Source organism: Etheostoma spectabile, chromosome 18 (assembly GCF_008692095.1).
Source record: "Etheostoma spectabile isolate EspeVRDwgs_2016 chromosome 18, UIUC_Espe_1.0, whole genome shotgun sequence".
Taxonomy (NCBI): Eukaryota; Metazoa; Chordata; class Actinopteri; order Perciformes; family Percidae; genus Etheostoma; species Etheostoma spectabile.
In genome coordinates, this window is record NC_045750.1 from 13,149,866 (window position 1) to 13,165,162 (window position 15,297).

At 39.1% G+C, this 15,297-nt stretch overlaps 1 protein-coding gene across 1 annotated transcript in view; it reads right to left on the reverse strand.

Annotated features, from left to right (window-relative positions):
* Window positions 1–15,297, reverse strand: part of esrrgb (estrogen-related receptor gamma b) — a 37,670-nt gene that overhangs the window by 21,016 nt on the left and 1,357 nt on the right. Inside the window, exons 2-3 of the mRNA XM_032542920.1 lie at window positions 5,887–6,302; window positions 1,986–2,102 (exon numbers count right to left, since the gene is read on the reverse strand). Coding sequence (XP_032398811.1) covers window positions 1,986–2,102; window positions 5,887–6,302 — 533 coding nt within the window. The remainder of the gene's footprint in view (window positions 1–1,985; window positions 2,103–5,886; window positions 6,303–15,297) is intronic.

The following is a 15,297-nucleotide window of genomic DNA, read 5'->3' on the forward strand; positions in this document are numbered from 1 at the left end:
ACACACACACACACACACACACACACACACACACACACACACACACCAACTGTCCACATCAACGGCTTAGCTCGGCCTGCCACACACAATACCCCACCGTTTTTCTCTAAGCATGTGCTAATAGTTACAGCTTCATTTCTGACGCAACTTTTGTTTTTTCTGGCCGAGAGTCAATGCCTCGGCGTGAGATATTTGGGCCGGGATGAAGACATCAAGAGTGGGTGCATGTATAAATAGTGTGTTAATGGAAATACAATGAATGACCCTTCATTCTGAGATGAAAAAACACAGCATACATAGTTAAATTGCATTAATGGCAGTGAACCAAGCGCCTGACATACAATCTTGTGTTACCAGCACAGATTGCAGTTAACTGCTCCTAGCTTCTATTATGAGTTATGTTTGGTGTTGGCAGAACACAACAAAACGGTATGACCATAGTTTATTTTAGGAAATGACGACTGTTGAGTCTATGAAAAGATTTTTTGAACGCTCCTTTTAACATTAGGATACATATTATACAATCAATAGATGGCAGAGGACTGAACTCTGAACTTAGTTGGTGTGTAATCTGTTTCAAAACTGGGATTTAACATTGTACTTAGGGGAGTTTCATGCTGGTCCAAACATTGTGAAGGGATGATAATAATATCAGAGCTCAAATAATGTTCTGTTGAATAAGTATGAAAAAACAGACACTACTCTGAAGCTATCATTTGTCAACTGAACTCTAAGTGTTGGTTTGATGTTTGAGACCAGTCCTGTATAAAGTACTTGAAAGAAATACTTGTATACTGTAGTATCTTACCAGCAAATGACTTTGGTAGAAGTTAAAGTCACCTTATGAAATATTACTTGAGTGAAAGTCTTAAAGTATCAGGGTGGAATAGCTCTTTCTAGCTAAACAAACAAATGCAAAAAAAACAACACACATAACAACCCTCTTTCCTTTGAAAAAAAGAAACAGAAAAAAATCCATCGGCTAGATTTTCCCTCTGTACTCCCAAAGGTCTCTCTCTAGAGGAGAAACAACACATGCAGGAAGTGAGGTGGGATGTTCGGAAAGCATTTAGCGGATCAATATGCCAGGCAAGAGAGGGGAAGGGAGACAGACAGACCGACAGGGAGAGAGAGGGTGAGGGAGAGAGACACCCAGAGCCCATGGGAGAGGGAAGTCTTAGGAGAACAGCCTGTGCTTTTCAAGAGTACTATTACACTTCTCACTCAGTCTTGGTAGGAACATCCAACTCAGCAGTTTTTTTTTTGAGTTAAACGCAGAGAGGCTCAACAGTGTGAGGAAAGGTAAGCAAAGCTTGTGGGTGATGTCACTGGTGTCTCACGGAGGACAAAGCTTGCTTTAATATCTGATCACTGACCCTTCTTCTAGCCCCCAGTAAGACTGTTAAACTGTGTTACAGTCCCGATCAACTGTCTATGTTCAACATTTTGATATTCACTCCGGAAGCTCAGCAATCCACTTTATAACCCTAAACAATAAGCGTTTCATATTCATATTTCATTGATCACCGCTTCCTAAGCTAAAAACACTTGTTTAAAGTTTGGTCATAAAATCTCAATGGCATCTAATAGGTTTTTAAAAAGTTGTATTATTTGGTTGATCATAAGCCTTTTCTAACTATTTAATTTTAACTATTAAAATCTCACCAGGGCTGCAGCTAACAATTATTTTAATTATTGATTAATTTAAAGTGTCACAAATTAGTAAAATAATGCTTCCCATTTATTCAGGGTGCAAGTCATTTTTCTTGTTTGAATGATATAACAGAGAAAAGCAACAATACTTCACATTTGAAAAGATGGAACAAGATCATTTTGGTCAATGTTTGATAGTAGGTTGTAGACTGCATTTCTGTTGATTGATAAATCCACGATCCGTTTCAGCCCTACATCTCTTAAATTGTATCTGAAGTAGAATTAAGTAAGAAGAACACAAACAATGACCAGGTAATAAAAAAAGTACTCACCTTCTTTTAACATGCCAACTTTAAGACATTTCATGAAGCGGCACGCCTGGCACGACTTGCGTCTCCTTTTGGTGATTTCACATTCATTGGTGGCCGGGCAGCTGTACTCAATATTCCCTGGAGAAAATAAGAAAAACATGATGTCATCAATCAGCAATTAGGAGGAATTTGTTTTAGAATTGAAAAAGAGCATTGAAAAGGAGAACAAATCAGAAAGAGTAAATCACAGGCACAGAATGACAGTTAAAGACAATGCATGCATGTAAACGCGCGCACGCACGCACGCACGCACGCACGCACGCACGCACACACGCACACACGCACACACGCACACACACACACACACACACACACACACACACACACACACACACACACACACACACACACACACACACACACACACGTCCCAAGGTGATCCCATGTGACACTCCTGAAGGAGAAGAGGGTTTAGTGGCATTTTGATGGGACATGTAAAAAGCACCTCCACGCCCCGGAGTTCCACCCCCATTTTGAGTCACAGATAAATTGGCTTCATTAATGCAGAGCGTCCTCTCCGCAACGTTCACCACGACCCCTTCCAGCCCATCCTTCTTCACCTAAAGGATGATGGGGAAGCTGCCCTCCCTCAACAACACAAGGGCTAAGAGATGGGTGTGCAGCTGAGCGCTCTGTATAATGCTCTCTGGTAACAACCAAGAGTTGCTGTTAGACTCGCCAATCTAAGGCTTTCTTATCATGCAACAAAACTCAATGTATTATTCAAGTTTATCTTGATGTTAGTTGGCTCACTATGGAAATAATTTGTATGTTATATAATCAATCAAGTCCAAAAAAAAGCCAGAAATGCAGACATATTAAATAGGCTGCCATGTAACCGCCAGTTTTTATCACCAGGTTTTGGTTAACAATTATTTTTAAGGTTCATTACGTGTCACTTCAAAAGCTGACGTGACCCCAAGAATCCAATGACAAATCCTCTTTCCCAAGTATCCGAATCCCTTGATTGAGTGTTTAAACAATGTCCCCTAAGTCCAGAGATGTATTAATGGTACCTAAAAACAGCAAACCAGGTGTTATCTGTTGCAGTCCTGCCAAAGCTGCCCCCACAACACACACATACACAATCCCCTGTTGGTGGAAGGGAAGGTGCCAACATTTGTCAGGATCCCTGGCATCGATGGTGCCAGCAGGGTTATATGCACTGTGAGGGGCCCGGGGCACCATGCCAGGATGTCGGCTGAGGCTGCTGCTGGTTTCAGGGTGGGTAAAGTCTTTTAAACTGTCAGGCGTTATGGGGAAAATACAGTACAGTGCTTATGTTTACCAATTCTATACTACAAACTTATTGTATACAGCATATACTTCATACTAATTGTCATATTATACTGTTTGTGCAGTTAAAATACAAATAATGTAACGACTTTGTGTCAAATTAATAGTGCCACTTATCCTAAACAGGTTGTAAACACGTACTGTATTCACAAAGGAAAAGTGAAAAATGTAAATGAACTACACAAAAGTATAGATAATAAAAGAATTATTTTTTTAGGGTACTGTGGATGTACACTAACTGACGCACACAAGAGAAATATTGGAAAACAAAAAAATTTGTAATAAAAAAAAAAGATTTTTTAAAATTTGATTGGCAACAGCATTTCATAGTAATAGTTTGACTGATGGCACAGGTTTTGCTGTCGGTCAAAGACGGTAATGAATAATAAGTTATATTAAGCACTTTGAATTACCTTGTTCGTGAAATGTGCTATATAAATAAAGCTGCCTAATCTTGCCTAAGGTATTCTTTTGTTACAAGGAATGAATTTAATTTAATTAATTTGCAAAAATAAACAACCACCACATAGTACATACTGTCAACGAATTTGGGCACAACTAATGTGTTATTTTGTACTAGCGGACAATAATGCAATGTGTGTGCTGACAAACATAAATCTTTGAAATGCCAGTCAATTAACTTCACATTTGAAACAAATATTTTTAAAAAGATTTAATGCTTCATTTTTAATATCTAGTAGTGTTTATCAACATTAAGGCTCTCATGAAAGCTCTGTCCTAAATAACTCCCTATTTACTATATAGCGCACTTTATCTAATGTCCACCATTTGTTCAAATCTCGTGTGAAATTTATCTACTATTGGCCTCAAAAATAGTGTCCATGGTATGGAAAATCCCAAAAAGCAATGCATCACATTTGACATGCAAAAATGATGATCTGTAGGTGCCCAAAATCTCAATTCACTGCTAACTATAGAGAAACTACCAATTGTCTAATATTTAGAGAATAGAGTAAATGGCCGACTTAGTTTAACATACTTCTTTTTCACCTTGTTTACCTTCTTTTTTTCTTTCATATTTATTTTATTCATGAACATTATTCTTACAAAAAAATAAGATTTGCCCTCTGGGGACAATAAGGTCACATTCAATATAGAATTTTATAATTATTAAAGGAAACATTTTATACCTCAATGGATCCAAAATAACCTGTGTGTGAGTGTGTATGTTGGGGGGAAAGCATTAGGGGGTCCACAATAGTCTTAAATTGCCTACCTCTAAAAGCTCACTGTCGGCATACCCTCTTAGTTAATCAGGTCTTGTGTCCACCTTTATTTCTCAGAGGACATTTCAGCCACTCTAATATCCTTCCTTAACCTCTCTTATTTTCCCTCTAAATTTTGATATATGATTATGCTATGCTATTATCCACGCACTCATCTCCACTCAAGCTGGACCTCTCCTTGTCCTCCTCCTTTACCGAGGCCGGGACCCCCCTTCCTGATTACCATTCCATTAAAGTGACTTCTCTGTTCAGTGAATGACCATGCCCCTTGTCCCTCTGCCTTTTATTTGGAGGACTCCTCAGCGTCTCTCTCCCCTTTCACCGTTATTGCCCCAATAACACGTGCCTCAGCTTCTAATTGGGCCCCTATCTCCTCCCTGTTGGGTGTGGGCTGGAGGAGCCAGGGGGCAAAGAACAGATCCACACCTCCCTCCCTCCTTTCTTGACTTTCTCCCAATGAAATGCCTGGTTCTTAATTACAGTCACCCAACACTGATTGTTATTGACTGAAACTCCCGCAGCTCAGGACGAATGACAGACAGATTAGGTTCATTATGGGCCTGTCCTCAACGAAGGAGAGCGAGAAGAAGAAAAAGAGGGGGATCTCTGCAAGACAACACAAAGTCACACTGGAAACTTTGCTGATCGGACTGAGATGCATAAAGCCTTTAATTGACCAAATTAAGCTAGAAAGTAAAGGATTTACAGTCTATCTGGTATACAGTTTTATCATTAGATCAAATGTATCTTCTCACTAACCTGCTGTCTAGTTCCATGTCTACAGACAAGAAATCTTGCAAGTAAAATTCAAAATTCTGCATCTCAGTTCACAGCATATCCTCTCTGTCCAAATGATTATTCTGGAACAGCTTCCACACATGGCAAAGTCGATGCCAGGCGTACAATTCACATGCAAACGCATTTAAAAATCCCAACCCAGAGCAGATTTACAGTCTGGGCCTAATGCCTGCTGTAGACACTCGTAATCACTACCTCGTTTGAGTCCAATAAGAGCAGACGGTTGGATACCAGCACTGAGAAACACATAACGATGGATTCCCCAACAGGTCAATATGTTTTCCTGGCAATCACAAATGTTGTGGTAAAACTAGCAAGAACTATTTAGAATCATCATGAAAATATAGACAAGTGTGTTATAGTACACCTTGGTTAATGGGCTAACACTTTCTGAGCAGAACATTCAACCACCAGGGAAATTACAGAAAATGTGATTTTTCACAGGTTTAACTGGGAGTATATAGACATTGGAGATGACCTCAGTTGAGCCAGTGAAAGTTGCAAGAAGAAGTGGGAAATACCTTGTATTGTCCTTTTGAAAAAGGCTTTGCAGGCCTCACAGGAGGCCACGCCATAGTGGTACCCTGAAGCAATGTCACCACACACCAGGCACAGCCTCTTGGGAATGGCATTGAGCATGTACTCGCACTTGATCGGCGAGTCGTCCGCCACCACGCCGGCGCACTCCTCGTAGCGGCGTAGGCAGGCGGCGGCGCCACCACCGAGCATGCCTGGGTTGAACATTGGCGGGGAGTCCAAGGCGTGTGAGTGTCTGCTGCTGCCGTTAATGTAGCCGCTGGCGTCAGAGTTGCCGCTGGGACTGTGGTGACTGCCGGTGTCTACTAGCGATGAGGATGGACTGGAAGGCTCGGTTTTGACGTAAGAACCACAGCTGGAGGATAGATGTCGGTCCTCAGAGGGCATTCTGGTTAGCAACCTGGATAAACACACACAAGGCGAGAGCTGTGGTCAATTTTGGTAACTGAATTTACAGAAAATATAGTGCAAACTGGGGAGCAAAGGAGCTAATTCATTGAGAAGAAACATTGTTCTTGGCCAATAACAGAACATCTTTAAGAATTCTTCTTAATTCTTTAAGGACTCTGTTAGTCCAAATGTTGGAGAAAATTCCCCAATTTTTCTTAACTAGTCAGGATCATGCAATCTTTTAATTAAAATAAAACAAATACTGGAGGGACAGGGCTTTCAAATATCTGCAATACGAAAATGGAGCCGGTTTACCTCACATGCAAATAAGCACTGATTTACTAGAGAACTGAGACACAAAGAACCACATGTGAAACTTACTTATAGATTAGAAAACTACAGTATCACTGAAATGATCACCACTGACAAGTGTTGCACTGAGCATTGCTTTATTCCATCATCTCCTGATCATTCTGCGAGAAATTCATCAGCTGTGATGGAGCAGGCCGGTCCGTCTGAGTTTGATAGATTATGTTACGGGCACAACCATTTATGTGTTGGAATGCCAAGTGATATACTACAGCAGCTTATTTCTCTCAGGCAAAATGGTAACTAACGACCATGTCAACAGATGCCCCATACATCTTGCAAACAATGCTCACAATTGGTCGGCTGCCAGAAGTAAATAAATGAATGCAACTTCAGAAGGCTGTTAATGGACAGAGAGAGGTGTTACACTCAGCATATTGAGGATCATGGGTAATACATGACCCAATCAATAGTCCCGGTTAGTTTGCCAAAGGACGGTGCCAGGTTACGGTGGATTTAAGTGAGAGGTTGGAGAGGCTGAAGAAAAGACACTGACCTGGGATTATGTTCCCTGATGGCAAACTTCATTATAAAGTTTGGGGAAAGGCAGAGTTAATGGAAAATGTAACTTCTGTACACATAACAGACTTACTAACAAAAAGCAACTGTTGCCAGATAATTGCCAAATATGAAACAACAAAAAAACAAAAGGTTTTTCGACAACTTCTTTCATTGCTGTATGTTTTGCTATAACAACTTGAGTTGCATTTTAGAAAGGGGAAATTTAAAATGACAGACTTAATTTGTTGAGCTTAAAGAGGACAATGTTCTTTATTTGCTATCAGAAGTACTTTCTGAAAAAATCTTTTAAATTCATATAGACTGGGCACTTGTATGGGCATGACATAATAAATAGTGAATACTAAGGCTATTGTTGGACAATCATTTCTCCTTAGGGCAGTGTACCATCTGTATTTTGCTGTACTTGCAGTAGCTTAAATAAAATCTTCTCAAACAAAGCATGAAATGAGGCTTGGATCTGTTTAAGAACCGCTGGCTCTGTCTATCAGAGTTGGTGCTGAGCTTACACAACTTGAGCTCTACATGCTTGTGAGTTGTAAATATTGGACGAGAACAGGGGAAAGCCATGTTAAGAATGTCTGAAACTAACAAAAAGCTAATGTTGACCAGATTCCTCTGAACATGTTGCCTTTTTTCTGTCAGGGATGGCCCTGGGTTTTTCATATTTAAAGATGTTGTGGTTGGGCATGTATTTCCCTTCAGTGTAAAGCCATGAAGTCATCAGGCCCTGATAACATGAAACCTCTCTTTTAACTGCTAACGGGTAGAGGGTGGAGGGAGAAGGGGGAGGAGGAGATAGCCTCTACCCCGGGGCCCAGCTCAGATCTATTGATCCTCTGCTTCCTTCCTGTTCCAGATGAGCCATGAAAAAATAAACCCTCCTCTTACGGGTCCCAGACATTCCTTATGCATTTTTAATCAGTCAGGACTGTTAACATAGTGTGAGATGGAGCGATACAACATTATGTTAGTCTTCATTCTGAAGCTATTGCGGTTTATAAAAGATTCACAGGGCTCGCGTTAAATCTGGTTAGCAATCAGCATGCACCTACTGTATAGTCAATTGGAAGGTATATTTTCTCCCATCTGAGGGAATTGGAGAGAGCAGCGTGGTAACAGTTAATACATCATCGCAGCCAGATAGGGGAATTCCCTATGGAATAGTACATTGTGGCATATGTAAAAAGTAGTTCATTCCCCACTTAGCACACAGTAACGCTGGGGAGATGTTTTTTGTTAGGTTTAATGGAAATTTCTAATGGGTCCTTTCAAATCTGTCGAAATGAAATAATGGCATGAGCCACCAATCCGTGCGTACAGAAATAGCTTCATAGTTTCATAATTTGGTTTCTTCCTCTTATTATAAAGACACAGGGTTTTCTAAGCACAGCCTGACTCTCCTCCACCTGCCCTGCTCCATTGGCAACACACACTCACTCCAATACGCACAAACGCATTGCACCTACAGTAATATCTAATGGGATGTGTTTGTTCCGCCGTGCAGAAAAATGGTACAAACCAAGCAGACAAACAAGACTCATCAGACAGACGTGAAGGTCACTTGCCTTCTCTGCTCTGCGGTTCTTAGAGGCCCAGACTGTCCCACAATGGACGCCAGAAACAGGTTTCAGTGCATCTACGCTGCTGAAGAAAGACAGCGTCTAGACACGACTTCAAAACTAGAAAGCTGTCCACAATGCTTTATACGACCGAGACACTGCCTGAAATGCTGAACACGCTCAGATCAGTGACCAATTCCTTTTTAGTTTGGAGCCAAAATTATTCCAGCAGAGCAGCTTAAAATCTTAAATGTTTATGTTAGCATGTGTGTGTATGTGTGTATATTTTGGCATGCCTCCTCATGCTGGCAGTGTTTCAGATCCCCTGCTTACATATATCCTGAATCCATCCACTTCTTCTCTAAACCATGAAATATGTTCTCCAGCCTTCCGAATTTCGGCACAGTAAATTTGTACCAGCTGTCAAAAATAAAAAATAACTTCTCAAAGGCCAAATCAAAGCAATTCCCTACAATGACCTCATGCTATCCTTGGCTCAATGTGTAGAGGGTTAACAATCAGACTTTCCATTTTTGACTATATATTTTCCCACTTAGGGGAAATATTGTTGTTAAGCTTGGGGTTAAGCTAGTAGCAGGGAACACAGCGTAAATCATGGTGCTGAACACACAGCCTAACATGGTAGCGCAGAAGGACAGAGGCAAGGAGCCATGCATGAAATTAGTTCATTAATCTTTCTATGATAGGCTGTCCTTGTTTGGGGCAAACTCTATCAGCCTTAAACTAAGTGCCCCCTCCTGTCTGACACATAGATTACACTGTTGGTCCGGGGCTGGGGTGTCTGGGAAATGAATGGTCACGCGAGCGGGAAAATGGGGTAGCGTGTGTCGCCCAAGTGTTAAGTAGTAACAACAACATGCGCGTGACATAGCGTGGGCACAAATGAAGGTCATCAAAAAATGTGTGCATTCTAAAATTTAAATGCATTTATGCGCTACTGTGAATAATTTAATCGGTTTATGGAGAAAAGACATCAAATACATTTTTAAAGAACATTTCAAGGGTACAATAGAAACAGCGTTTATTAAAATCTGCAAGCTATGCATGTCTTCTCTTTATTTTAAACAGTCTGTTCAAACCTTACAGCTTCATCTATATTACAAACTATCAGCCATAAACTGAAATATTACATTTACATTGCATTCTAGTTACTAACTATCAATTGTTGCATCAACTGATACTTCCTTAAGTTGTCTTACAGGTCTGCTTGATGAGATGATGCGTTTACTGTCTTTGCCTCTAAACTGTTAAATAGTTTACCCCATTTATTTAATCTGCATTTATAAGACTTATTTACCGCTAATATGGACTGAGGTAATTGCCCTTTAAACAAAATGTTATCGCTGGTCTAATTTAGATTGTGTTGCATTTCTTTTGTGCTTTAATATCTGCTTGCCTAACATTTGTGCTTGTCTCTTTGTGGTAGTTTGCGCCTTCGGCATATGTTTTACATATTTATATAAGGTGCATTTTATTAGGCTTCATGTATCTTATGTTCAAGTCTGTGTGCATTTAATTCTTTCGTCTGGCTGTAAGACAGGGAAAATAAAGTTTAGGGCTGCAACTGAAGATTATTTTCCAAATTGATTCATTTGCAATTGTTTTGACAGAAAATAGTGAAAATGTCCGTCACAAGGTCGCAGAGACCGAGGTGATGTCTTCATGTTTTGTTCTGTCTAACCGCACAAGATAAAAAATTAAGAAGATATATATCCTGTTTATTATTATAGAAGAATAGGAAAACCCCTAAATATTAAATCTCACGATGTTGGAACCACTAAATACTTTGTTATTTTTGCTTTCCAAATCCTTAAATGATCAATTGAATATAAAAAAGGCAGATTTTCTAATTATTTGAGCTATAATAACGTAAAAGCTAAAGTTTGAATTTTATGCTTTCATTGTGAAGTACTGAACTATCTGCTGTAATTATTGCAAACACACTTCATGGTTGAAATCTCTGAAAATAAGTTAGTGGAATTTTTTTTACTACAGACTTATGTCCGGAAAGTGGAAAAAGAATCTCCAGTGCACTTTATGAATTTTGTTTTTAAAACCAATGTACAACAGTTTTACATTCTTACAAATATCAGACCTTTAAAAGTTACCACTCCCGACCAGACAAGTCCTAGTACTACTTTTGTACTGCATGGCAGATGTACTTTGTACAAACACACACACACACACACACACACACACACACACACACACACACACACACACACACACACACACACACACACACACACACACACACACACACACACACACACACACACACACACACACACACTTCCAGCATATGGCCTCTTCAATGTCAATGCCACGAGGAGAGATTGCATAGATTTCCCACATGGATGATGTCTCCTTACCTGGAGTATCAACCCCCCCCCATCTACATACACGTCCACCACCTCCAGGAAATTGCTCTCCCTGCAAAGTCAAACACACCCCTAACTGCCTTTTAAAAAGAGTCAGAAGAAAGAGGTTATGGGGGAGAAAGAATAAACGAGCAGAGACTTAAGCCGTCATTGGGAATCAGAGGGGGACTCATGAGGGACAGTTCCAATATTGATTTCATAAATAAACAGAGATGGCCATCGATCCTAATGTTATTTTGCATTTCAATTACTGCCCAGAAACATAACCTTCAAACGTCTGCTTCTCCACAGTAATAACATCCACTGATAATCACAAGCGAGTCTTGTCCGGCGCAAATTGGCTTTGCCTCTCTCTCTCCCCCTTTTTCTCTCTCTCTCTCTCTCTCTCTCTCTCTCTCTCTCTCCCCAAATGTGTAAATGACACAACTTTGCATTTGCCTAATGGTATTAGGGCAGGGGCTGAATTTCAAGTGAGACTCAAGCTGATACAGTAAGCGCTCCGGTCAATTGACACAATGCAAATTAACGTGGTGAAAAGGAATTAAGTTCACAATGTGAGACCTCGTGAAGCTACAATGAGGCCCATTAAATTAAACATGCTGGCTGACCCACACCATGATTAGACACACTGCTTATTGTTATTTGTGTGTGTGTGTGTGTGTGTGTGTGTGTGTGTGTGTGTGAGAGTTAATTTTACTTGATCAATAAAACAAACTCATTCTAAGAGGTCCTCTCTGCTGCTTGCATTCAGCCTCAGCGCACAAAAGCCACTTTAATGTTTTGATTGAAAAGCAGCAGCAAAAAAAGCTTACATCTACATCCTGATGAATTCAGAGTCCTTGACAAGCTGGCTAAAGGATATATCTACATCACGATGGGGGCTCATGACATGTAATGAAGTTATTTCTTCTCTCAAGCCGAAACACAGAGCTGGGCAGCAGCCATTCCCATTAATAAACATGTCAGACTGAACACTTTTGAATTGGTTTTTATCTGTGCTCATTTTTGCTGAAACTGCTTCCTGCATCCGTCAGTGGGTTTGTTTGGCTTCCCAGTCAGTCAATTTTACTGGTCCCATTAGCCGAAAAACTTGAATATGGTCGTTTAATAAAACAACAACAGTGACACTGTTACTTAAAGTGCAGTGATAGGTGTTTCCATGCAGGGTAGAAGTGTGTGCTGGAAGCAGCCAAATTTGTCCACTCACTACAGTGATTAAGCAGAATGTAAGACACTGGCCCTCACAAGTAACAATTCAATTTATTATTTCTGAGCTACACCTTAATGCTTTTGAAGAACACATAGACGCATCGATAACAGACAAAATCTATCAGAAACATATTAAATATAATTTCATAAAATATCAGAGGTTTTTTGGATGAAGTTTTATATCATGGCAGTTTCCAGTTAAGATCTCCACTTTGGCCCAACATAATACAACACAATACTGTAGACAATCTGTCACTAATCAAGTCCACAAAATGTGCTTATGCACATCGCTAAAATATTCTGCTGTAATTTAATTAAGCCAAACTTTTTCCAATACATTTAAAAATATTTATATCTTTTTAGTCAAAGCTATATCTTATTTGTTAAAGAAAAAAACAAAAACTATTATCAAATAATTTTGACAATGCTTGGATGATTTTTTTCTATTTATTTTTTAAGATTATAAGGTCACTGACAAATGAAAACACTACATTGTAAGTACAATATGACAATATGCATACACAAGTGTCATAAATACACATGCAATGCATGATAAGATGATGTTTCTCTTAACAGACACAGTCAGGTGTCCATGACATGGCAGCGCTAAAATTAGATCCCAGGTCAGTGTGTGATTCTTTGGTCTCATCCTTATGTGCGCGCACATATGTGTGTATGTGTCTATGATTGTGTCTATGTGTTCAGAATCAGAATCAGAAATACTTTATTGATCCCCGAAGGGAAATTCTGTGTTGCAGTTGCACAGATAGTACAAAAATGTTTGACTACGTTTGACTGCTTGTGTTTATGCATTCCTGTTGGTTTGCTTATAAAGGGCACCCACGGGAACAGCAGGTGGAATAAGAGAGAAAGGGATTTGATTTATTATAGCAAACTGAACATAAACAACATTTAAACTTTAAGTGTAAAGGATGCCATTGTCAAAACTGCCACGGCTAATCACAGAGACATAATTAGTGTTGCCCATTACAAAATCAACAACTGCTTTTTACATTTATATAATAGAACGACAATGTGTCTTGGTTTCAAAAGATATAAAATTGTTCTGATGAAAAAAATTAATAAGAAGAAGGAATTTTTTCTCTCCCCAGAATTTACAAATCATGTCATCTGACTGAAAAAGTGGAGAAAAATAACTGAAGAGACAGATTTTAATAAATTACAGTTCAATGGACTCTGGTTCAGTCAGTATTGTTGTTCCACACAAATTTGGTTCAAGAAACACCAAAATGGTCCTCATGTAAATATTTTATAACAATTAAATCATACATCCCAACACTTAATCAGCACATTATATTCACGGGTATATGTACACTAATATTTTTCAATTATCTTTTGTGCAGAGGAAACACTGTGGCAAAAAACATCTCTGAACTGCACGAGTCAATAAGGATCTATACAGATGTATGTGTTCATATACATTTAAATATTTCTATAATGTAACACGCCATAGCATATTTGCCTCCTCAGCAGAGAGGTGGCGTGAGAGTCGGACACAAAAGTCGTGGGACCTCTCACCTCTGACCAGTAGGATGGTCGTCAGGCCAAAAGGCCATTAAGGGATTATTAATAGCATTCCCTAAAGCCAGACCTTACTAAGCATGGCTTTGCGTGACACTACAGGCACATATTTACTGTGTGTAAATACATGAGCAACTACAATTACTTCTAGGTGGTAAACTGTATAACGTTAACAATACTTACAGGCAAAGATTCATTTATATCACATATTGTAGCTTCTGTTACGATACCTTTTTGCTAAAAAGAGTTTTTGCTGCTACTGTATAGTGTGTAGAATATAATCTGCACGTATTCTGCAGTTTATAATAAGGACAGGCTAATTTGTTTAAAAAGCCTTGTCATTATTTGCTCTGCTTAAACAATATAATCAACATAGCAGTTAAACTAGCTCCCTTAGAAAATGCAGCATTATTCTGAGGAAGTACTCTGTTAGACTAGTAGTATCACAGATATGTAGAGTAGTGAGTTTGTGAGCATCCACATATGCAGGGTATACAAGCAGATGCACACAACCACCCCCCCCCCCCCCCCCCCACCCCACCCCCCCCACACCACACACACCACACACACACACACACACACACACACACACACACACACACACATACACACACACTTAACATGTAATAAAACATATAATAACATAAATACCAGTTTTAATTGAATGGAAGTGTACTTAATGCAGTTCTACATATTCTGGAAAGTGATGATTGAGCAAAAAAGACCTCAGGGCTTGTGGAGTTTTTGAATCGGCACTGCAATCAGCGCAGACATTACAATATCAAATGTCAAAGGCTTAAAAGACAATACATGAAACTGATCTATTTAAACACATTAAAAAGACATGAAACCCTGATCTGTTACTTTTATGTGAGAGATCAAAACAACACAACAACACTGTCTCTAAACATTACACTAACTATTTAGGTGTCTACTAAGAAACTAGTGTGATTAATTTGACTATAGTAATTAAATTAAATCTACATACTTTATTTAATGGACCTTCCTTTGTATGCTGCACATTTCACTGCACTGTTGAAACTGTTGTCAATCCTACCCTTTTTTCATTATTTGTCATTTTCTGTGCCAGTAGAAATTTAAAATACAAAATAAAACTGAATGAAAAAAATGAACAAGAAGTACATTTTTTCAACAAAGCATGAAAAGTGTTTAAAGCTTTAACCCCTTTTAAATAATTGTTACTAATCCCCTTTACAGTAAGAAGAGCAGTTACATTTGAATGCATATAGGTTTTTTATCATTTATCTTACTAATCAAATACCGGATGATGTAATTACACTTTAATGAGTTTTAGTTTAACATGACAGAAGATCTTGTGGACAGTTTGAAATATTCTTATTCATCATCCTGTAAAAAGTGCTAAGCAAGTTAAACCTTTCCA